Below are 24,059 nucleotides of genomic sequence, written 5' to 3' on the forward strand. Positions count from 1 at the left end.
GTATAAAAACACCTGTAATAAATAAACAAAACAATTCTGGTTAAGTGTCTTGTGTAAGTGGAGCTTTACTCCCATTTTTTTAAAAATAATCTACAAAATCCCATTACTGTGGCATTTTCATAAAAAGAGGCAGACGGTGTTATAACTGATCTTTTTCCTTAGGGAGTCCATGAAAAATCACTTGGGAAAATGTATAACACAAAGACGCAAGATATTCTGACTGTGACTACCTCAGACAAAACGTAGAAAAAAACTGTATTATCGGCAATTTTATTTGAATTTCCTTTCTCTCCGTCTCAGATGGCCTTGAATACCAACTTCACACTGGGCTGGCATTTCCGTCAAATGACCCATAGCTCCCCCCATCCCTTTTTTGCCAACAATCCCTCTCCCTGGAAAAGCAAAATAAAAAACCAGCAAAACACACAGTGGATGCAAACCGTGTCTCCCTCTGGATCATAGAAGCTTGTTTTGCTGATTATTGGCAGAAGGCAAAGGAAAGTGGCAAGCCAGCTCTTCTCTGCTCCACCTTCCAGCAAATTTGAGCCCCCTTCTCTTCCAACTCACACACTACACCCACCAAAAATCTTTGCAGCCAAGGCACATTTGCCGTCTTCCCACTGGATAAGCAAGATGGTCCAGGATTCTTGGGATTCTGGGCTCGGCATTCCTCTGGTGCTTGCTGGGACACACAGGCCCACCGCAAGCCCATCTCCCCGCCGCCTGCTTCAGTTGCAGTTGAAGCCGGTTTTTCGGTGCCGAATGAGTTGCAGGCTCTGGTTGAAACTCTTCCCGCAATCTGAGCATTTGTAGGGCTTCTCTCCCGTGTGGATCCTCTGGTGCCGGATGAGGTTCGTGGCCTGGTTGAAGCGTTCCCCGCAGTACGAGCAGCCGTACGGCTTCTCCCCCGTGTGAGTCCTCCAGTGACGCTTCAGGTTTGAGTTGTAGCTGAAACTCTTCCCGCAGACGTTGCAAATCTTCCGGCTTTTTGCCTTCCGGGCCCTCGGGGGCTCTGAGGGATGCGTGAACCCAGGTCCCTGAGCTGCAGGTCTGCCCTGCCGGCTGTTGGTGGGTTTGGCCTCCAAGTCCTGACTGGCAAACTCGGTCACTAAATCCTGATGAGAGCTTCTTCCCCAGGGCTTCCAGCTCCAGGCGTCACCAGCTGCTGGAGAAAAAAGTTCCAGATGTGTTCGCACAAGACAACAGCTTCCCAACTGAGCTGTGAACCAGGAGGGTCGTGCTGGGGCGGGCAACTCTTCAGCACCTGCAGCCAAATCTACAAGTGGCCAAAGCCTGAATTTGGACTGTGTGTGTGTGTTGTGGGGTGTTCTTTCTGTTTTTAAATTGTTACACATTTCTGAGGGCTTACTCAGGGTGTTGCGGTCTTTCCTGCCTCAAAAGGGGTGCCTGTGGGAGGAGGGAATGGTGCAGACAGACATCCTTGCAACTGTGGCTGTAAGGGCCAATCTTCACAGAATCATCGAATGGGAAGGAGGAATGTCAGCCTCACCAGGTAGACCCAGCCAGGAAATCCACTCCACAGGAGGTTAAAACTACCTTTAATTGAGATTGGCTATAAGAACAGAATCTTGCCAGTCTGATTGTGCCAAACATCCTCCCCCTTCTTATACCCCTGTGAATCAGGGAGGGGTCCACCTGAGCCACTTCTGAATGTTACTCATGGTTAAGGTGCTGGGCTAGAAACCAGGAGACGGTGAGTTCTAGTCCTGCCTGAGGCACGGAAGCCAGCTGGGTGACCTTGGGCCAGTCCCTCTCTCTCAGCCCAAGAGCCAATCAGGCGTGGTAGGAGAGTTCTAGTCCTGCCTGAGGCCTGAAAGCCAGCTGGGTACCCTTGGGCCAGTCCCTCCCTCTCAGCCCAAGAGCCAATCAGGCATGGTAGGAGAGTTCTAGTTCCGCCTTAGGCCTGAAAGCTGGCTGGGTGCCCTTGGGCCAGTCGCTCCCGCTCAGCCCAACTCGGTGCAATGCAGACTAGCCTCCTCGTGGTGCACCCTGGGCAACGTGGCTTGTCACGGCTAAATAGTCTATACATCTGGCTACTGGACCTCACAAGGATTTCCCAGCAAGAAAAAGCAGCATGAACACCAAACTATGTCATACGATTAAAAAAAAATTGTTCTGGACTTAAAAAACGCTTCAGCCCCTTTTGCCTAAGGAACAGTTCTTGCATATCTCCGTCAAGGTCACCTTCCTGACTCAGTACAATGAAAGGGAACTTGGAGATTGTCTAGTTCAGCCCCCCGCCCAGTGTGGGAATCCACAACATCCCCAACATATAGCATCCAGCCTTGGTTTAAACACCTCCAGCAGCAGTATTGTCTCCACCCATTTCTTTTTCAAGTTTCAACAAAATGGGTGCGCTGCTTCTGAGAGATTACGGCACTAGTTTCCGCTACTTAACCTGCCTGATTCAGGAATTATAGGTCTGAAATTCGGCCCCGCCCACTCCGGTGACCTGACCTGACTGACCGCATGTCCTGGGGCTCCCAAGCAGGGCTCAAAGAGAGTCTTCGGGGGGTTAAAAGAAACTGCCCTCCCTGATCCAGAAGTGGGCAACCTCTAACTCCCACAAGCCATCATTTCAGTCGCCGGGCGAGGGAGTTTTATCCTCCCAGCAGTCTACAAGTCCGCGTCCCTGGAAGGAAGAGGACAGGAGTGCTCCCGCTCAGATCTGGCTTCAGTTCTGTCCCCAACTGTTCCGGGCCTCTGGCAACCTGCTCCCCCAAGGAATTTCGCAGGAGAAAAATGGCACCTGTTGAGTTGCACCACACCAAGACTGGGGAGATCCAGTTTGGACTGCACACTTAATTGTGCCACTTTAGGTCTCACCAGCCCTCCCTCCCTCCCTCCCTCTCTCCAGGGTTAGTCCAGTCTTTCTTACAGGGTTTGAGAATGGAATGGAACAGAACGGAACAGAATGGAATGGAATAGAATGCCACGGAACACGACGGAATGGAGTGGAGTGGTATGGAATGGAACAGAGTGGAACGGAACAAAATGGAACAGAATAGAATGGAGTGGAGTGGAACAGAATGGAACAGAGCAGAACGGAATGGAATAGAATGCCACGGTGTCACGAGTGCACTGCCATGGGGCAAAAGCATGGCAGTGCACACATGACAAAAGAAAGCCCCAAGCACAGAAAAGAAAAGAAGAAGTAGTTAAGTAAAACAAAAGAAACAATAGCCAGGAAATACCTTAGCAGGGCTGAGCCGGCACCCGTCCATTAACACCATATCCCAACGACGAACAGGGCAGGAATGAGCAGGGCGCGGTAGCAACTACCCAAATAAGGAAACCCGGAAGGGGGCGGGGCAAGAGTGGGGAGGGAGGAACAGTGGCGGGAACAAGGCAATATATTTGAAACTGTAACCACACCATGTTACTCTCGGCTTTCTCCTGGACAGCAACTATCCAAATAAACCCTGAACCTGCGTTCCCTAAACCAGCGTCTGCGTGTTATTTGCGGTAAGACAATCCTGACACACGGAACACGACGGAATGGAGTGGAGTGGAGTGGAGTGGAACACAATGGAATGGAATGGAACAGAGCGGAACAGAATGGAACAGAACAGAATGCCATGGAACACGAGTGGAGTGGAGTGGAGTGGAACAGAACAGAGTGGAACAGAGTGGAACAGAGCGGAACAGAACAGAATGCCATGAAACACGAGTGGAGTGGAGTGGAACGGAATGGAACAGAGCAGAACAGAATGCCATGGAACACCATGGAATGGAGTGGAGTGGTACAGAATGGAACAGAATAGAACAGAGTGGAACGGAATAGAGTGGAGTGGAACGGAACAGAGCGGAACAGAACAGAATGCCATGGAACACGAGTGGAGTGGAGTGGAGTGGAGTGGAGTGGAGTGGAACGGAACGGAACGGAACGGAACGGAACAGAACAGAACAGAACAGAACAGAACAGAACAGAACAGAATGCCATGGAACACCATGGAATGGAGTGGATGGAACGGAACGGAACAGAACAGAATGCCATGGAACACCATGGAATGGAATGAACGGAACGGAACAGAACAGAATGCCATGGAACACCACGGAATGGAGTGGACAGAACAGAACGAAACAGAATGCCATGGAACACCACGGAATGGAGTGGACGGAATGGAACAGAACAGAATGCCACGGAACACCATGGAATGGAGTGGACGGAATGGAACGGAATGCCACAGAACACCACGGAATGGAGTGGACGGAACAGAACGAAACAGAATGCCATGGAACACCACGGAATGGAGTGGACGGAATGGAACAGAACAGAATGCCACGGAACACCATGGAATGGAGTGGACGGAATGGAACGGAATGCCACGGAACACCACGGAATGGAGTGGACGGAACAGAACAAAACAGAATGCCATGGAACACCATGGAATGGAGTGGACGGAATGGAACAGAACAGAATGCCACGGAACACCATGGAATGGAGTGGACGGAATGCCACGGAATGCCACGGAACAGCATGGAATGGAGTGGACGGAACGGAACAGAATGGAACGGAATGGAACAGAGCGGAACAGAACAGAATGCCATGGAACACGAGTGGAGTGGAGTGGAACGGAACAGAACAGAACAGAACAGAACAGAATGCCATGGAACACCATGGAATGGAGTGGACGGAACGGAACGGAACAGAACAGAATGCCATGGAACACCATGGAATGGAGTGAACGGAACGGAACAGAACAGAATGCCATGGAACACCACGGAATGGAGTGGACGGAATGGAACAGAACAGAATGCCACGGAACACCATGGAATGGAGTGGACGGAATGGAACGGAATGCCACGGAACACCATGGAATGGAGTGGACGGAACGGAACGGAACAGACCAGAATGCCATGGAACACCATGGAATGGAGTGGACGGAATGGAACAGAACAGAATGCCACAGAACACCATGGAATGGAGTGGATGGAATGGAACGGAATGCCACGGAACACCATGGAATGGAGTGGACGGAACGGAACGGAACGGAATGGAACAGAACACAATCAAACACTGCAGAGAGAGACTGCGGTAGGATATAAATATAATAAATACACAAATAAATAAAATAAAGTATTGCCCTGAGCTCCCTGAAGGAAAGGCTCTGTGTGCCCCCATGCATTAAGCCACTATGAAAAGGGAGGCAAGGACAGCAAATGTGCAGTTCTTACCCAGAGGGTGAGTAACGTGTCCTTTTCTTTCTGCACTAGCCTCCTTGTCTGGGTGCCCGGGGAGGTTTTTAGAAGGTTCCTCCTCCCCAACTGGGAAATTCACCGTCACCACTTGGAACAGGACCTGGAAGAGAAGAGGCCTTGCTGAGTTCTTAGCCAAAGACAAATCAGGGGCCGACACAGGGGCTTCTGCCTTGGGGGGAGTCAAAATCTGAAAGATGGCAGGATGGTGCCACGATGGCAGCCCCACCTCTTTTGCACGTGCTTGTATAAAAGGGGCGGGGCTTCCGCTGTAGCACTGCGACTGCCATCTTGCAGATTCTGACCTCTTTCGTGGACACCCCTGGGCAGACAAGCCACGCAGTGTGGAAAATGTGAGCAGAAGGGAGTTTTTCTCCTCCTCTCCCAATGTTGGACTTTGCAGTCAGGTAGGAAGGGAGATTCAGGACCAATACAAAGAAGGCCTCGTTTATGGAACTTGCAGCCGAACTCGTTTCTACAAGCAGCAGTGATCACTGGCAGTTTAGACCGTCTTAAAAGGGAGCTGTGAGCAGGATCCAGGACCCGGGCTCTGGGTCAGATGCGTGGCTCTCCTTTGCTCCTTAGGAACACTTTAGTAGAAGGAGTAAAGGGCATAAGGGCATGGGGGAACTCCCCCAGGACAGCCTCAGAGTGCTCAGAGCAAACAGAAAAGATGTATTTTCCAATCAACCTGCAACAGTGGATAATCTGAGGCCTTGGGCTATATGCAGACATAGAGGCAGTTTAGTGGTATGTGGGAAAGGCCTTGGGAGACTGCCCAAGAGAAGCAGTCAAGGGAACGGTCAGATAAGAGGCAGCACAGCCCACAGCTGGATAGTGGGAGGGGCAAGAGGCTCAGAAGGGACCCTCCCTGGTTTCTCGGGCTGTATAAGGGGGTGGGGGGAGGATTGTACTTTCAGACTTGCAAGATTCTGGTAACATAGGTTTACAATAAAGCAGAATTAGCTCCTCTGGTTGTGATTCCTATCTGGTTCACCCCACGAGGCCGACATCAATCTTGCAAGCCTGAAAACTCCCCTCTCTCCCTCAGGGCCGTCCTCTTTATTCTCTACATCTTCCTGACTCTTTGCAGACCTCTCCCTGGTTTGCTGTGACCAAAGCTCGGCTCTTACCGTCTGTGTCTGCCTCTTGTTCTCCTGCTGCTTCAGCAGGAAATCCTCTGCCAGGGTGACTGCCTGGGAGCAAGTCTGAGGGTGGCTCCTCTTCACCCAGCTCTGCATTTCGGGAGGCAGGATGGTCAGGAAGTGCTCCAGGATCAGCAGGTCCAGGATCTGCTCTTTGGTGTGCTTCTCCGGCTTCAGCCACTGATGGCAAAGGTACCACAGTCGGCAAAAGGCCTCTCGTGGGCCCTCGGCTTCCTGGTAGCAGAACCGGCGAAAGAGCTGGCGCTGCACCTCCGCGCTCCTCGCCTCTGCCTTCAGAGTCTCTTCTCTTTCTTTCTCAAGGTTCCTGCTGTTTCCATCACCCTCCGGGCCACAGGCCTCTGGATTCTTCCCAGCAAGCTGGGACGACTGCTTGGTCCCGTGCTCTTTGGCTGCTGGGCTGCCCTCTCCCTCCACAGAGAAACCGAAGTCAGGAGCATCGTCATGCCGCGCAGCCTCCGACAGCTCCAGGTTTCCCCACCCAGTATGCGAGGACTGCATGGTGTGCAGGAACGCCTGCCACTGAGCCTCCCAGCGCTCTGACAGCCCCTTCTCCGGTTCCTGCTTCACCTGGGGAGCAGGCTTTTTTAGATACTCCCCAATGGTCCCCACCTGAGTCACTCGAGGGAGGCCCCCCACTCTGCTGGAAGTCTCCACCGGCTGAATCCCAGACGACGCCTGCTTCTCCGCTTTGATGACGGTTATCACCCTCTGCTCTGGAGACGGGGTGCCTGAATCTGGAGCAGACACCTCTTCCTGCTTGGTGGACATCTCCCTTCCTAGAACGGTGGAACTGGTTACGTCTCACCAAGGGGACAAAGGGTCCAGACTGCAGAGTTTAGCCTAATGGAAAAGTATATCAAAGAAGTCCACCAACTCTTCTGTGACTTTTGGTCGCTGGAGTAAGGCGGGCTGCAGAGAATCCAGAATCTTTTCTCACCTGTCAAGTGATGTTTCTGTTGGAGGAAAAGAAGTGGGTCCCTGAGTTTGGATACCCAAATAGCTGCTTTTCTCTTGTAAGATCACCTGTGCATCTTTTTCAACATCTGGAAAATCATTGGCCGTGTCTAGGAAGAAGGATGCTGCAGATTTGCTTTGCAATCCCTCTCTATTAACCTTCTGACATATCTATTTCTTTCCCCAAGCAAAATCCACATGGAGGAGGTTATTTTTTTTTAATGGTGAGGATCATATTTGCAGTTTTATTTTAATCCTAGGGTTTATTTTTTTAAGTCTCTTCCTCCAATAGGAAATCCAGGTGCTGATTACCAGCATAATCAGAGCCCAAACAGAACCATAATTGGAGTAAGCCAGGGTTTACTCTTTCAAGGCAAGGAGGAACCTGAGATTCACAGAAGCTTAAAGTATATTTAGAACAAAAATTCACACTGCAGGGGAAAATATCCCACTAAGAATGTTCAGAAACCACAGAACCCAGGAAAAAATATTTATAATAAGCAATGATTGCCTCACATCTGTGCAGTTTTCTTGGTAAAAATATAGAAGTGATTTGCGATTGCCTTCTTCCAGAATGTTTTTTCAACTTTCTAGTCTAGTCTAGGGTCTTGGGATTTCCTGGTGGTCTCCCATCCAAATCCTAATCAGGGCTACCTTGCTTCACTTTTTTGGCTAGGTGTTGGTCCTGCTCAAGACCCTCTGCACATTTATGGAGTTTTCTTAGCAACAATAGTGAAGTAGTTTGACACTGCCTTATGAGTTGTTTGCATCCCTGGAATTTCCTGGTGGTGTCTCATCCCAGATCTAACCAGACCCAAAACTGCTTCGTTTTTTAAAATGTTTATGAGTACACACATACACATGCAATGTCAGGAAATAACAGTAGATCCATCTGTAATATCCATTGTTATTTCCTGCTTCTGATATTATAAACTACAGATGATTCAATAAGGGTCACTCATTAATTTAATTAAATAAGGAAAACATTCCAAAAGAAGATAAACTTACAAACTGGAGCAGCAGATGTGTGTTTTAAAACCAGATCTGCCCTAGTCTTTTTAAAAAAAGGTGCACAGATATGTCCGTTGGGATTTTGAAGGCAGGGGTGTGTAAGAACACCCCTGCCAGGTCTCTATTTTTGCGGTCTGCCAGGGTTGTTTCAATGAGAGGGTAAGCTGCAGCTGAGTGGAACCTGGTGCTCCTGAGATGTGTTGGACAACAATACCCATCATCCCCAGCAAATGACCGCTGCTTTTAAATTAGCTCTAAAAAGCAAAGGATGTATCCAGCCATTCCCTTACAGTTCTATTTTATCATGCTGAAAACGTTAAGCAGAAGCGAATCTAATGGGACTTCAACCCGGTTCAGCTTTGCCCAGATTATACCAAGGGTTCGGGGTGCCCTTAAAAGGCACATCTGTGAATTTTGCACCAAGTTCCTCAAACTGATGTGCTTGCATAAATCCTGTAAACTGCAGAAGGAGCTACTGAAAATACTACAATACTTCAGTGGCGGGCCGAGAATGACTGAAAAACTCCACCGAAGCCGGGCACGCCGCAAACACGCTCTTCAGCTTCAGAGATCATCCCACACACCCTCTTGAACCAACATTCCCGTCTATATGGACTAGCAACTTGCCTTTCATCATTTAAAAGGGTTTCCCCAAGATACTGTCTTCATGCACGTGGTGCTGAACAATGAATCTGCACCAATCACATGCATTGCAAAACACTTTGGACAACTGGGAGGGGATATCAATCAATCAATCAATCAATCAATCAATCTCTCTGCATTACTAAATTTCCATTGTAGTTCCAGGCACACCCCCTTCCATTCCGCACCCCCTGGACTTACAGGTCTGCCTTCCCTGCTCCAGCCAAAGCAAGCTCACTTTGCTTTAACATTTTCTAGTGGGCAGGACAGGAAGAGCCCCCCCTCTTTTGATTTATTATCCCCCTTCTCCTCTCTAGCCGCTACATCTCTGTGACTCCATTCCCCTGGCACTGTGGTCTTTTAATGGTTAAACTGAGAGAGTCCTCCTTGCCTAGAGAGGAAGAAGAAGAGGGCATTTTGGGGAAGGGGATAAATGGGCAGGGGGGACATGAAGAGCCTATGCATTTTCCCCCCTCTTCATCCTTTTTCATTACAAGATCTATGTATGGCCTTTGGGGAGAGGCTTGGCTTGGTGGATTGGCAGCCCTTTAGTAAGGGGGGCATTTGGGGAGGGGGGATGGTAGGCAGAAAGTTTAAGGGGAGCGAAGAATCGCAATTCGCAGACTGGGGAGGGGGATGGAATACTGTAAAAGAAATCATACACGTACACGCCGCTTACATATGTCATCCCTCCTCTTCCCCACACCTCCAGCTCTCCTAATCCTGGGTTTGCAATGCATGGAGGTAGATTTTAGGCTCAGCTGCTGCCCTCCAGATGGCCCTTATTTGTTATTTCCCTACCCCACCAACTGGATGAATCCAACCCATCTGAGGAGCATGAGGTTGGGGATGACCCCTTGGAGGCTACTTAACTGAGGCATCCTTGGTGGACAGGGGCCCAGCCCTGGCTTGAAGCCTCCTTGAAATGGAGGTCAGTCCCTTCATCTGCTGGGGCCACCAGGATGCTCATCTGGAACGTCCTTTAATTTCAGCCCAGAATTGCTAATCCTGCCTTCTGGGGCAAATCTTTGTCCTGTTCTCCTTCAGTTCTTGAAAGTGCTCTCAACTCCCAGTGGTGTTGATCATTCAAGAGCAATGGATGTACCCCAGCATCTGATTCTTCTGATAAGAAATCTACAACAACCAGAAAGCCAAGTGAGAATGGAAACTGTTGTAAACTGCCCAGAGTCCCCCCTCTGGGGGGAGATGGGCAGTGGCAAAATTTAAAAATAAAATAAATAAACTGGTAAGACCAAATGGTTCATCATTGCAAAAGGAGTCAGAGAGGGCAGTAATGTAATGCCCAATCTGTTTGGTCTATACACAAAATTCATCACAATGACCACAGGTCTGGAAGAACTAACCATTAAAAGACCAGAGTCAAAATAAGTAGAAGGAATTTCATTAACCTGAGATATGAGGATACAGCCTTGGTTACAGAAACTAAAGAAGAATAATCACGCTGAAAGTAAAGTAAAAAGACAAGGCTTTCCTGGAATGTCAAGAAATCGAAGATTATGTCACTGGAAAACTAGAAGAATTTAAGATAAACCTTGAGATGACGGACGTAACTAACACGTACAATTTTCTAGATGCATCTATGGAAAAGAAGACAATGCTGAGCAAGCTAGACCGAAGGAGAAGAAGAGGCTGGCAGCACATGAGGTGGACAGCACATGAGCAGTGGAAGTGTCAGCCCAACGAGGTGGACCAACAAGGTAGACCAGACTAGGAACCAACACCATATAGGCCAGGGCTACTTTTATTGTAACATCTATACAGTAGTGACAGAATCTTGCAACTCTGAATGTGCTTCCTCCTCCCTCACTTTACCTTCAAGTGAACGAGGGAAGGGCTTGTCTGAGATGTTTTTTCAAGGTACTTTCTTGGCCCAGGCTCAAGCCCCTCTTATCGGACTGTTCCCTTGGTAACAGTGCTTCCTCCTGTCCTTCAGGGCCATTCCCTCCGCCCTCTACAGGAAGCCACAGAAATACATCTGCAAGAACTGGATAGTGCAGAGTCACTTTTTCGGGAGACAGGTGGCCATATAAATTTGATGAAGGAAGCAAGGAAGGAATCAAGGAATGGGTCAGCTTGGAGAGTTTTGATCGATGGAGTCATCAGGAATCAGCTGCAACCAATTTCCTTTTCAACAGCCCTCTGAGGATCCCACAAGAGGATCACCGGATAACACAGAAGCTTGCGAGTAGCTGTTGGCAAAACTGGTTCCTGAATCTTTCCTATCCGTGAACATTGCAGGAGGAACGCCTTGTTAATCTATGAGAGAAAAAACCCTGAGAGAGTCTGGAAGCCCTTTTTCCGCTAATTACATGTTATTAAGAAGCTGAAGCCCGTTTGCAGAACTGGCTTGTCCGTGGTTAAGTGAAGCAAAGTTTATGGAATTGACCCAGTTGATGCAATAAACTGAACCCGAACACACTTTTAGGAAAATTATTACGCAGCTGCTCCTACTGGCTGCCATTCCATTGTGGTCTTTAGGGGAAGAATTTAGCTACAGGATGGAGGCATCGGTATTGCCAATAATGCTTATGGAAATAAGTACATTCAGTACAAACTGCATTTACTTTTGAGGGCTCAGGAGAAGCTTACGGTCTTTTCTGCAATGTTTTATTTATTTCCAAATATGGTACAAGCAACCAAAACTATCCTGAACACAAATTTCCCACCTTAGACTCCCAGAAATATCTGTGCCCCAAAGGTGCCTTCAGATTGAGCTGATCCAAGACTTCTCTCAGCATATTTTCTTCCCAAGAAAAGTTTCTTTTTTTTCTCAGCACCTCAACAGTGTCCACAGGGCACCCTCAACACAAACCACCCTCAAACCACAGCGAGCGCAAGGGTTGTGGCTCTGAGAGACAAATAGGACTGGCACGTTCAACAGCTTTTCCCAAATGGATCCCCCCCAAATCTGTTGGACTACAGCCCCCAGAATTCTCAGTTAATATCGGCCTGGGATTTCTGGGAATTGTCGTCCTACACCTGGAGGGCGCCAGGTTGCAGGAAGAAAACTGTTCTATAAGCCTCATACTGCACAACTAAAGCTGAGGACCTCCACATATAATTGGCTTTGACTTTAATGTCGGGCACTGCCATAAAACGTTTCCTTTTAATAGAAAACTGCAACCTTCCCGGTAAATCAGCAGCTCGAATGTCCTGCTACTGAGGGGAAACGCTGCCAGCAGCACCGACTCGGAACGCGTGCACGCGATGAGCCCGGGGACTGTCTTGTCACCCGGTTCTCTAAGGGTTAAAACGAGCGACGCTCAGATTCCTAGACAAGACGGGGGGGAACAAGGCCGCCCATTCGCTCCTTCCGGTCGGGCCCCCTTCCGAACCTTGGGAAACGCAAAGAGACCACGTGGGATTCCCGGGCTTGGGGAAGCGCGGCAGCTGCGGCGGGGGGGGGGCGCGCGCGGGGGCGGTGCCGTTGCGGGGCGCCCAGCTGCAGGGAAGGGGAGGCGGGCTCTGCAAAAGACCGGCGCCCCCCCGCCGCGACTCCCCTCTTGCATGGCCGGCGGGGGCTCTGCGGCCCCTCTGCCGTCGGTCCGAGGCGCCCCTGTCGCTGAGTCCTGGCTGCAGGAAACGGCGGCCCAGGCCATTTAATCGGATTTTTGCATTGCTCCTTGGGAAAAGGAGGAGGGTGTCCAGGAAGGGGCGCTTCTCTTTGGAAAGCTGTGCGGTTGTGGGGAAGAGCATCGGAGCATTTCTGCTGCCTTTACAAAGCAAACTTCGGGGTCAGTGTCTTCGGTGCATGGGAACAACTGGCCAGCGGGAAGGGTGGGCCGCCAGCGGCTTTTCTCTGGAGGTGTAATAAATTGCGCTGGAACAAGGTTTGAGTGTGCTTTTCAGCTGTGAAAAATGTGGATTCCTCCAGCAGCGGCAGCTTTCATTATTTGAAATGTAAATTACTGTACTGGCAGTGCCCTCCAAACGTCTCTCCGCAGTGTCCCAAATTTGGGGGGCCTGTCTTGTAATGTTGGCTTTGATCGATTGATCAATTTTTAGATCTCCTGTCAAGGTCCCTGGGTGGATTACAGTCAAGAATGCTCACCCCTTTGAGAGGAAGAGATTTGACCTCAAGACTCCTTTAATCATCTAAGCTGCTGTGCATGTCATTTGCTATAATTTCTTGGAATTTAATGAAAAAATGAAATTTAAAATGAAAAAAAAACATATATATAGTTTTACATTTACTGTTTTTTCATTTTGTTTTTACCTTGCTGCTATTTTAATCTTGCAAGTTGCTGTAATTCTTTATTTTTAACGTTTTAATTTCTTGCTGTTCTACATTTATTTATTTATTTATTTTCCATCCATTATTATTTTCCATTATTATTTTTATAAATAACTCAAGGCAGGGAACATACCTAATCCTTCCTCCTCCTATTTTCCCCACAACAACAACCCTGTGAGGTGGGTTGGGCTGAGAGAGAGGGACTGGCCCAAGGTCACCCAGCTGGCTTTCGTGCCCAAGGCGGGACCAGAACTCACAGCCTTCTGCTTTCTAGCCCATTGCCTTAACCACTAGGCCAAACTGGCTCTCTTGTTTCTCTTTTGTTTGCCTGCACAAACCACTGTGGGAATATTCTGTTAAATGATGAAATCTGAATAATGCCTTTTATAGTTAAATAAGTCACCATTCACTAACAAACATCCTGCTTCCTCCTGCTTGAGGATAATACTTAGACCCAGTTCCAGGCCTATGACCTTGCATTTGAGTCTTCAGACAACCATATATCCATATATTCTACCTGGACTCATGTAACTCATTTAACCAGATCTGTTATGATCCTAATGTTTGCATTCATACAACATGCTTATCTCAGTTACCTGAGGGGCTGTCTTGTCAAAGTTGTTTCTACCTGTCCAGTCTGGTCCAGCAGGATGGGCGTGCTCTGGGTCCCGTCAGCCAAGAAATGTTGGCTGGAGGGGAATAGGAGGCGTGCCTTTTCTGCTGTAGCACCTGCCCTATGGAGCATTCTCCCTCCAGAGATTAGATGGCCCTGACCCTGTTGGCCTTCCGCAAGACTTGAAGACTTGGTTCTGGGCCTGGGCCTGGCGTCCCAAGTGTGTGAATTTCCTGGTTATGTTAACATCTGTGGATTATAATTTTCTCAGCTGCTGTAAATACTTAATTTTCTTTTGTAGTGTATTGTGTTTGGAATTTGGTATGATTGTTTGCCACCCAGTCACTTGTTTGAGATGGGCAGCCACATAAATTGAATGAATGAGTAAGTTAGTTAGTTAGATGGTGGTCGTGTGAATCCAGCTATAGTAAACTAGGCATTTGATATGAAGACTTGGCTAAACCACAGGTTTTCTGTGTGAGGTTAATCTTGGTTCGTGGAAGAGTCTTCTGTTGTGTGAAACCCTCCTCAGCTGCTTGGGACCCAGTAAACAACTCTTAGTATGGATAAGCATGTATAATGTGCACATGTATACATATCTATAAATGTTGCTAATCACAGGCCTTTCTCCCCTGACAGTCAGTGGAAAGGCACTGGGCCAGTACTCATGACCTTCAACTATCTGTGCTGGAATGGAAACTGTTGCCATGCCAGGAGTTCAGGTATTGGAAAGATGACTGGGGACTCATGAGGACTAGCCTCTTTGTTTTGTACTGTTGAAGCAGGATCTGAAGTAGTTTTGTCCAAGGAGTGTTAAACTATGCGTGGAGGATCTGTGGGACTCCAGCAACCTTCAGTCTCAGCTGATAAAGCCAGAGGTCAAGGATGATGGGCAATGTATTACCACAACATCAGGAAGGCTGCAGTTTCCCTGCCTGGAAAGTTAGATGGGAAATGGGCTTGTGGCCTCACCTTGGTCAGACTAAAAGGGGGAAAATCAGGAGGGGTCTGGTAGCACCTTTTCCGACTAACAAATTTTATTAAAAGGCAGAAGCTTGAAAGCCAGACCCCTCCTGAGTTTTGGCTAATATAGACTAACCTGGCTTTCCTCCTACAATGGCTGCAGTTAAAAGGACAGGATATTGGTTTATTTTATGATTAGACAACCTGATTTTATTTCTATTCATCTTCAGATGGCATTGATAATGTCCCTGCCCACTTTCCCCACCACGACACCCTTGTGAGGTGGGTTGGGCCCAAAGGCACCCAGCTGGCTTTCATGCCTAAGAGACAATGAGCCTCGTGGGTTTGCCCTTCAAGGGGGCAGTGGTGGATAGTGGTCTGCTTAAGCAGGACCCAGGACAGGAGCCCCCAGCCCTTAGCCAGGGAGAGCCCATATGAAGGCATTCAATTGCTCAACTCAGTTCAGAAACCAGATTGATCCACTTGGGGTTTACACAATGCACTGCACTCTTAAGTGGCCAAAATAGGTCACGTTCTTATAACCCACTTAATTAACCCATTTTCTGGGTTTATAGAAGGCCCCGAATCCTAAACTAACAACATGGGCAGGTTCGTACGACCCCTTAAATTGCAAGAAAGACCTAAGATTAAGTTACCACTCATGAAAGCATCTGCCTTTTAATATTTGCTACTCAAAAAAAGGTGTTCCTTCTGACTATGGATACCACAGAGTTTCTCAAGCTTGGCAACTTGAAGACGTGTGGACTTCAACTCCCAGAATTCCCCAGCCAGCTGCTATGCTATGCTGGCTGGGGAATTCTGGGAGTTGAAGTCCACACGTCTTCACGTTGCCAAGCTTGAGAAACAGTGCCATAGACTAACATGGCTCTCCTCCTACAAGAGGGGAAGAGGAGATTAATTTTGTTTTGCTGGCTGTCTGAAGCCTGGGTCTCCGTGGACAGGCAACTTTTTTTCTTTCAGGGACTGGTGACGTTCGAGGAGGTGGCTGTGTACTTCACCGATGACGAATGGGCCTTTCTGGATTCGAGCCAGAGAGCTCTGTATAGGGAGGTCATGCTGGAGAATTACGAGCTGGTGACTGCCTTGGGTGAGCATCTGTCCTTAAACCAGGCAGCCATTGTAGCTTTTACTGGTGGTACCCTTTCCTCATTCCTTTCAAGGCCATTTACAGAGAAATCCAGTGGATACCTCTGTCTTGTGGCCATTTCTCGGGCCTCCTCCTCATGTTTCCTACTGTCTGAATTGGGGGATTCAGTTGAGAACTAGAGTAGAGGATAAACCACCAAAATCTTCCCAATGCTTAGCTTAAAGCTCAGAAGCCAGCATCTGTAAATGCCCCAAATCCTCAGCACACTCCTAGATGATCACTGCAGAACCCCCAGGTGAAACGATGATTTTTTTAAAAATGACTGTCATATTGCAGGATTTGGGAGTCTTTCTGTGAGATCTCAGGGATGAGTTCAAATCTCATGAGATTTGGGCTGTTTTTTATTTTACAGTGTTTACAGGCTGAAAAGATTACTGTTCCATGCTATAATGGCTAGAAAGAACTTGGGAGCATTCAGACTATTTTGTAACGGGCGTTCTTCGCAAACGTCCACGGAAGCAGGTCGTAGTCCTTCCATACGCTGGATGGTAGTTGTGATGGAATTGTGAGAGGTGTACATTAAGCTATAGTGCTGAGCTCCTGGCAAGAGGCGTCTTATGACCGCGGCTTTCTGTTCACTTTGCTTTGCACGTTCTTGCCAGCTTCCTCCCACTTGGCTTTCTGGAGGGCTCTTTCTAGAACCGGCGGTCCGCTGAGGCGCCGAGAGCGATGCTGTTCGCTTGCAAGCGTCTTTTTACTCAGCCGGGCTTTGTCCACCTTGCTCCATCTGGTTTTCCTTGCAGGGATTTTCCCAGCTTTCAAAAGAATGGCCAGGTGAAAGGGAGGGGGCATTTAAAGATTTAATTGTTGGACAGTAACAGAGAGTTTCTGTCTGGCAGCCTATTGGCTGTGTTTGGGGTGGGTGGGGCCAGAAATGAGAGGAAAAGGGGATGGGCCTATCAGTTGGCTCAGAACAGGTTACCTGTGTAATTATTTTATTGTAAACTGCCCAGAGTCCCTCCTTGCGAGGGAGATGGGCGGTGATAAAATGTGATAGATATAGATAGATAGATAGATAGATAGATAGATAGATAGATAGATAGATAGATGATAGATAGATAGATAGATAGATAGATAGATAGATAGATAGATAGATAGATAATCGAAGCGTGTAATTGTAAGTGGGTAAGATCTGGGGAGATGGGGCCAAGAAACGCTGCCTATGGAATGGTCAGATAAGAGAGGGCACAGCCTGCAGCTGGATAGTGGGCAGGGCAAGAGGCTCAGAAGGGACCCTCCCTGGTTTCTTGGGCTGTAAGTGGGACGATGGGGGAATGGTGCTTCCAGACTTGCAAGATTCTGTTAATGTAGCTTTACATTAAAGTAGAATTAGCTTACCTAGTCGTGTTTCCTGTCTGGTCTGCCTGGGAAGGCTGACACCTGTGAAGGCAGTGAATCCTTAACTGAGCTGGGTGCAATTCATAAATATTCATATGTTTGGCTTTCAGAAAGACACCTGCATCTGCAACCGGATCTCATCTCCTGGTTGGAGGAAGATGTAGAAAAAGAGCTCTTTGTTCAAAGCTGTGAAGAGGAAAGATTAGCAGGTAGATTTTAGAGACACACCACAATCCTCAACCTTAATAGGGGAATTGAAGGTGTTTCCATTTTGGCCACTTCCGGCAAAGGAATGCTGTTTGTCCATAACAGGGATTGACAACCTACAACCTGCACTTCCCTCTGCCTACACAATTTGTTGCCCCTCCCCCTAAAGTTTAAGATCTCCATTTCACCCCTTATAAATGCCCCCCATGTCTTTCAAAATTGGGCCATTTTTTTCCTGCTAAGTGCAATGCGATGGTTTAATTGTTTTCTCATTTCCATTTCTCTTTGCCCAGAAACTCCAAACTTCAGTTTTGTTTCTTTAGAATTTTCTGTGAGAATTCTAGAAATCAGTGCTTCAGATTTCTTTTCCCTCTTCAAGGCGGCGATGGGAGCAGAAAGCTGAAGCGTTCTTTCAGGAAGTTCCAAAAACATCCAAGTATGAAACAGCCATTGAGAATGTCCTGATCTTGGGCTGAATAGGCCTCTGTTCCACTGCTTGAAATAAGTTTGGAACAAAATAGGGTACTGGTTTGGAGTACTTAACCGTACGTAACAATGGGAAATAAAAACAAGCCTTTATTGACTTGTGGTTTTTGTTCTAGGAGTATAAACTTAGATAGCATGATAATCCATGTTCAGTGCTACCTACCCCCAACCACAGAAATATGAGCCAGGGTGATATTTGTTTTGTCTTCCATAGAAATTCAGTTGTTTTTTTTAATCATCCTCTTGGCCAAAATTTCTCTTAAGTTGGATAGCAGTCAGTACAGATTACTACTCTACTTCCTTTTGGTGTCCTTGTTTGAAATTATTATTGTATAACAAAACTCTGGACGTATTTTTAATTTTATCCTGTTAGAACGTGTAACACTGAAATATTCCAGCTGAACATTCCGAGCGGGACTGTTTTCTTCAGAACTTGAAACAAAATCATTTTTTTGTTTTGCATACTTCCTTATTCTTCCTTTGTGCTGGAGTTCAATTTCCCACCATGCAAAGCTACTTCGGTCCAATTTCCTTTTTTCTGACACTGTTTCTGCAACTGTAAGCAGAATTTTAAGGATTTCCTTCCTTTCCCTTTATTCTCAGCTGATGGACCTATGAGAAGGATCAGTTGGGAGGATTTTCAGTGGGAAAGCTCGACCTCTGAAGAAGATGATAGTGATGAACCCCTTCCTGGAATGTGCCAAGAAAACATTTCCTTTCTAACTGTGACTGGTGGGGGTGAGTACTGATGATTAACCCGTTATAACAGAAATTTATGTATATTTATAATTGTAGAAAGGGGACACAGTGGCGCTGCGGGTTAAACCGCTGAGCTGTCGATCGGAAGGTCGGCGGTTCGAAACCGCGCGGCGGGGTGAGCTCCCGTTGCTCATCCCAGCTCCTGCTCACCTAGCAGTTCGAAAACATGCAAATGTGAGTAGATCAATAGGTACCGCTTCGGCGGGAAGGTAACGGCGTTCCGAGTCGTCATGCTGGCCACATGACCCGGAAGTGTCTATGACAACGCCGGCTCCAAGGCTTTGAAACGGAGATGAGCAGCGCCCCCTAGAGTCGGACACGACTGGACTTTACGTCAAGGGAAACCTTTACCTTTACCTTATAATTGTAGAAGGCAAGCCAATCAGTGTTACAGTGATCCAAGCCTGTGCTCCAACCACAGATGTAGAAAGAGTGGAAGGTGAGCCCTTCCGTGGCAACTTTTGACTGTCAGCACATTGAAAGAAGACGTCATATAAATTATAAGCAAGATTCAGTAAGGAAATTACCAATTTTCAGGAGTACAATTTCTACCTGTTTTGCTCAGACAGGGTGCAAAAAGAGATTAAATGCTCCTATTTGGCATTTAGCCTCTCTGGCCACCAACCCCAAAGGAAAAAAATATAGCACAACATTTTCAACTTCACCGGACCCCGTCTTTGTAGCTTTTTTTTTTTTTTTGCATACTAATTTTTATTAAAACTTTCGAAAGAGGATAAAAACTAATTCAAATGAATATAAAGTAAAGAAGAAAAGAGAGCAAGAAAGCAAAGAGAAAGCAGAAATTGCAAGAAAAGAAAAAAAGTTAAAGAAAAAAGGAAAGAAAAAAGATGCAGACAGTGGCTTCTGATATTCTTCACAGCAGTTATAAGTACAATTCTGTTTTTACTTCTCTCTCTAATGTTACATCATAATACTCTTTTGTGCATGATCACGGCAGCAAGACTTTTATAGGCAGAAAGGTGGAAAGATCTACAAATTCCTACAGTGGCAGAAGGGATGGTTAAACCGATGGAGCTGGCCCAACTGGCCAAGTTAACAGCGTTGATAAGAGAAAATACCGTGTCTGGATTCGTCTCCGTTTGGCAACCGCTTTTAGACTATGTGTTCATGTCAGAAAAAAATGAAGTTTTCATTTTGGGTTTTGATGATTAAGTGGTTTGATTTGATAGAAATAAAGTTACTAAGGTTTAACTATTGGTAAGGTAATATATTGGTAATTGTACTTATATCTGGATTGGAGAAAGTTGGAAGTCGCTTTCCTTTTCCTTCTAACTTTGCACTTTTATAGTTTTTCTTTTTTTCTTTAGTTCTGTACTCTATCCTTTCTATATTCTACATTTTCTATTTTAACTATACTTTGAAAATTAATAAAGTTATTTTTTAAAAATAATCACGTTACATCGTAATACCCTTCTTTCCATAACTTATCCTGTCTGATCATCAGAACCATCATCACAAGTTCATTTTTTTCATTTTTACGCAAAAAGTCCACAATCTTTGTAGCTTCTGAAGGTTTAAGGAACAAAGAAGAATTCCCAGCTGGAAAATGTTACCGGCCCCTGCTGTAGTGAAGGGGAAATAAGGCTGTTGCGTGCTGATGGTTGGCTTTCCTTTTAACAGCAGACACGTGCACTCCCGAAATACTGAAATCCCGTTCCTGCGACTTCCAGCCCCACTCCTCGCCCAAGACGGTGCCTCCCTCTTTCCTCTCCCTCCTGAAGTCTTATATGCATGCCCTGCTTCCTGTTCTTCAGTCGGTAATAAACCAATGCGACGCCTATCTGCTGAGCATCAGCCGGCAGCAGAGACGCAGGGACCTGCTCGGCCGAGCCTTTCGAGAGTACCTTTTGAGCCTCCAGGAGGACAGCTGTGCATCCCGGAGGAGGAGAGAAAGGGTTATCGCTGCTCTCCTCACACTCCTGAACGGGGAGACCATCTCGCGGCGCCATTGGTGGGTGTCGCCCGCCACCAGCCGCCATTGGTGGGAGACCTTTGTGCTGGAGAACCTGGAGGATGAAAAATGGGTTGAGCATTTCCGGATGAGCAAGGGGACCCTCTTCGAAATAGCGGACCTGCTCCGGCCCCAGCTGCATCGGCAGAGAACAATCATGCGGGAAGCCATCTCGGTCGAGAAGCGCGTGGCTATCGCAGTCTGGTGGCTTTCTAATCTGGAGTGCTACCGAGAGGTGGCTGTGCAGTTTGGTGTTGGGAGATCCACCGTGGGAGAGATTGTCCTTGAGGTGTGCTTCGCCATTGAGCACCAGCTGGCCCGCCACACAATATATTTGGGGGATTATCAGCAGGTAGGTGTTGGGGGCATTTTACACCCCTTCAAAGAGAGGTGGGGAGTGAGAAATGCTGCCGTTCTGTTGATATTCTCCCCCCTCCACCATTGCTGCATTTGTAAAAGATACTAAAAATTTGGAGGTGTGTCTTGAGTATTTCTCATTGCTAACTACGTAGTCCTTATTTAGCAACCATTCACAGTTACAATGATGAAAAAGTAACTTTGTGACCAATCCTCACATTTACAACCTTTGCAGGCCTGTAAAGCGAAGGAAAACTGAAGTCAGATCATAAGCACAGTTGCGGTTTCACTTAGCGACTGCTTCACTTAATGACCAAGTTGCCGGTCCCAATTGTGGTTGCTAAATGAGGACTACCTGTATTCATCTATGTCTGTTAAGATACTGAGTTTGGGGTGCATCTGAAATGCTATAAACGCTTCCACTTCCTTAAAGTAGTAAAGCTGATAGACCCATTCTGGGGAAAACCAGGGATTTTCCAGACAGTCCCCTTCTGGAAGTAGGGGATATGCCTCCCCGTAACAGAACAGACAGAGCCAGATTGCACCAACACGTTTTCCATGCCTCTGTAAAAAGGCTTAAAGATTATTATTTTCAAATTAAGAATTGTGATTTTGTTCACATGCCAACCCTTTTTCTTTTAAGTAGGGATGCATTTGGAGAAGGCGACGGCTGACATTTGCTTTGCTAGGGTGAAATAATCTTTGGGTCACTGGCAAGAGTCGCGCATTTCCTGAAGCCCCTGGATCTCCCATACTGTTGGGTTTTCTAGTGAGCATGCACGTGTTTTCTCTCAGCCTCATGTTGTAGCGTGAGATTTTTAAATCCATCAACAGGTAACGTGGCAGGTGCCATTTTAGCCAGCATGGGTGCCCCTTGCCACTTGGCTGGCGCCCTGTCTCAATCTTTCTTGACCTGTCCTCCTCCTAAATCTCATAATCCGTGAGGAAGCTAAATTGCCACAACGGCAGGAATACGATCGGCCCATCTGGAAGGGATCGGCATGCCTTGGGCCTGTCTTGGGACTGCGGTGAGAAAACGAGATGCCCTTTTCAATACTTCCTTTTGTCTCCCTTGCAGATCATGGACGGCTTCCAAAAGATGGGATTCCCACACTGCATTGGTGTCATGGACAGGATGCACCTGCCCGTAGTTTCCCCTACAGCTCAGGCTGAGAAGCCTGCCAGCCGCAAGAAATTCTGTTCCGTTCTGCTCCAAGGGACCACGGATCACCTAGGCCGATTTATTGACGTTGAAGTGGCGTGGAGCGGGAAGAGCCACGATCCCTGGATCTTTGGTAAGTCTGCCTTGTGTACGGCTATGGACGAGGGCACTTTTGTCCCGGAAAACCCTACGCTCAGCCTCGGAGGTGTGGAGATACCACCACTGATACTAACGACCGGTGCCAACCCTTTGCGGAAATGGCTCCTGAAACCCTACGAGGGCCGTCTTGACCGGAGGAAGCGTGCCTACAACAAAACTTTCAAGCGTTGCCACGGCGTTGCCAAGCAAGCTTTTGGAAGACTGAAAGCAAGATGGCAGTGCCTCACTGGTCGGCTGCCCGTCGCAGAGGAGAATGTGGTAGCGGTGGTCACGGCGTGCGTCGTGCTGCACAATATCTGCGAGACGAAGGGGCACGTGCTGCAAGGGGGGTTGGAAGCGCCTGGCCCGGTCCTGTGGCACGAACCCAGCGAACAGGACTGTCTTTCTGATGACAGGGATGCCAAAGAAGGCGAGAAAGTGCGTGCCGTGATCGCCGCTTCCCTTGCTGGAGGCTTCGGACGCTGATTGGGTTTGTTTTAATAAACCAAGTTTGGACTTCCACTTTTTCTTCAGTTAAATGGACATGGAGGATGTGAGCGGGCTTAGTGCGTATGCAGCTACATAAGGGTCTTTATCCGAAACCCTCAGCTTGAGTTCCTTAGTGGAATCATTCTGGAATCGTAATCACAATTATAATAATCCACAGTTGTAATCCAGGAGAAAACAATCTACAAGAAAAGAGCCGATGTTTGGGGTGGGGTATCATCAATATGCTGATGTTCCCCGGCTTTGTATCTCCACCCCGGGCCGCCTGAGTGATGCCGTGGGTGCCCTGTCCCAGCGCCTGGTGGCTGTCGGGGCCTGGATGGGGCGCGGTGGGCTTCAACTCAACTCAGGCAAGACGGAGTGGCTTTGGGTTTGTGGGCCTTCTCGTGACAAGGTTTTTCCATCATTGGTCCTGGATGGGGTTGCACTGCCCCAAACGGACCCGGTGCGCAATCTGGGGGTCCTCGTAGACTCATGGCTCCTGCTCAAAGAGCGGGTGGCAGCTGTGGCTAGGAGGGCCTTTGCACACCTTCGCGTTGTGTGCCAGCTGTGCCCATTCCTAGACCAAGAGGCTTTGCTCACAGTCACTCGTGCCCTCGTGACTTCCCGTCTGGATTACTGCAATGTGCTCTACGTGGGGCTGCCCTTGAAGAGCAAAAGGAAGCTTCAGCTGGTGCAGAATGCGGCTGCGCTTGTAATAAGTGGTGTCGGATATTCGACACACGAAACACCGCTGCTACGTGAACTGCATTGGCTGCCGGTGTGCGTCTGGGTGTGATTCAAGGTGCTGGTTGTCACCTTTGAAGCCATCCCTGGCTTTGGACCGGGTTACCTGAGGGACCACCCGTCCAATTCGATCTGGTAGATTGGGCATGGGCATGCTACGGATCCCGTCAGCCAAAGAATGTCGGTTGGTGGGGACTTGAAGGCGGGCCTTCTCTGCCGTAGCGCCTGCCCTCTGGAATATTCTCCCCTCAGAGATCAGGAAGTCCCTGACCCTGTTCGCCTTCCATAAGGCCGTGAAGACCTGGCTATGTGCCCAGGTCTGGGGCCTGAACGTCTGAATGGTCCTGTTTCTTGGTTATATTAACATCTACGCACTGCTTACTTGGTGGCCATGTACATTTATTCTGTAATGTAA

The 24,059-nt window shown here is 47.9% G+C and overlaps 2 protein-coding genes across 2 annotated transcripts; one reads left to right on the forward strand and one right to left on the reverse strand.

The window, feature by feature from the left end:
* Nucleotides 1-664: 664 nt before the first annotated feature.
* On the reverse strand, nucleotides 665-7,154 carry LOC134489809 (zinc finger and SCAN domain-containing protein 16-like). Its single transcript, XM_063292676.1, has 3 exons — nucleotides 6,354-7,154; nucleotides 5,200-5,323; nucleotides 665-1,165 (listed from the first exon to the last, which is right to left on the reverse strand). Exons 1-3 carry the CDS (start codon nucleotides 7,152-7,154, stop codon nucleotides 729-731), a joined length of 1,362 nt encoding a protein of 453 aa, XP_063148746.1. The 3' UTR covers nucleotides 665-728.
* A 5,577-nt stretch (nucleotides 7,155-12,731) lies between these two features.
* Nucleotides 12,732-22,916, forward strand: LOC134492110 (uncharacterized). The gene is made up of 6 exons (XM_063296270.1): nucleotides 12,732-12,748; nucleotides 14,501-14,583; nucleotides 15,806-15,932; nucleotides 18,627-18,761; nucleotides 20,424-21,106; nucleotides 22,190-22,916. The coding sequence occupies exons 2-6, from the start codon at nucleotides 14,554-14,556 to the stop codon at nucleotides 22,895-22,897; spliced, it is 1,683 nt and encodes a 560-aa protein (XP_063152340.1). The 5' UTR covers nucleotides 12,732-12,748; nucleotides 14,501-14,553; the 3' UTR covers nucleotides 22,898-22,916.
* Nucleotides 22,917-24,059: the final 1,143 nt, after the last annotated feature.

The sequence above is a fragment of the Candoia aspera genome, chromosome 2, assembly GCF_035149785.1.
Source record: "Candoia aspera isolate rCanAsp1 chromosome 2, rCanAsp1.hap2, whole genome shotgun sequence".
Taxonomy (NCBI): Eukaryota; Metazoa; Chordata; class Lepidosauria; order Squamata; family Boidae; genus Candoia; species Candoia aspera.

What these genes read in the sequence shown, in the direction of transcription:
- LOC134489809 (XM_063292676.1), bottom strand. Translation starts at nt 7,154, where the DNA reads ATGTCCACCAAGCAGGAAGAGGTGTCTGCTCCAGATTCAGGCACCCCG. An exon ending in ACAAGAGGCAGACACAGACG is followed by an intron (nt 5,324 to 6,353) that starts GTAAGAGCCGAG and finishes CTTCTCTTCCAG; the next exon opens with GTCCTGTTCCAAGTGGTGAC. An exon ending in ACACGTTACTCACCCTCTGG is followed by an intron (nt 1,166 to 5,199) that starts GTAAGAACTGCA and finishes TTTTTTCTCCAG; the next exon opens with CAGCTGGTGACGCCTGGAGC.
- LOC134492110 (XM_063296270.1), top strand. Translation starts at nt 14,554, where the DNA reads ATGGAAACTGTTGCCATGCCAGGAGTTCAG. An exon ending in CGAGCTGGTGACTGCCTTGG is followed by an intron (nt 15,933 to 18,626) that starts GTGAGCATCTGT and finishes CTTTATTCTCAG; the next exon opens with CTGATGGACCTATGAGAAGG. An exon ending in ATTTGGGGGATTATCAGCAG is followed by an intron (nt 21,107 to 22,189) that starts GTAGGTGTTGGG and finishes TCTCCCTTGCAG; the next exon opens with ATCATGGACGGCTTCCAAAA.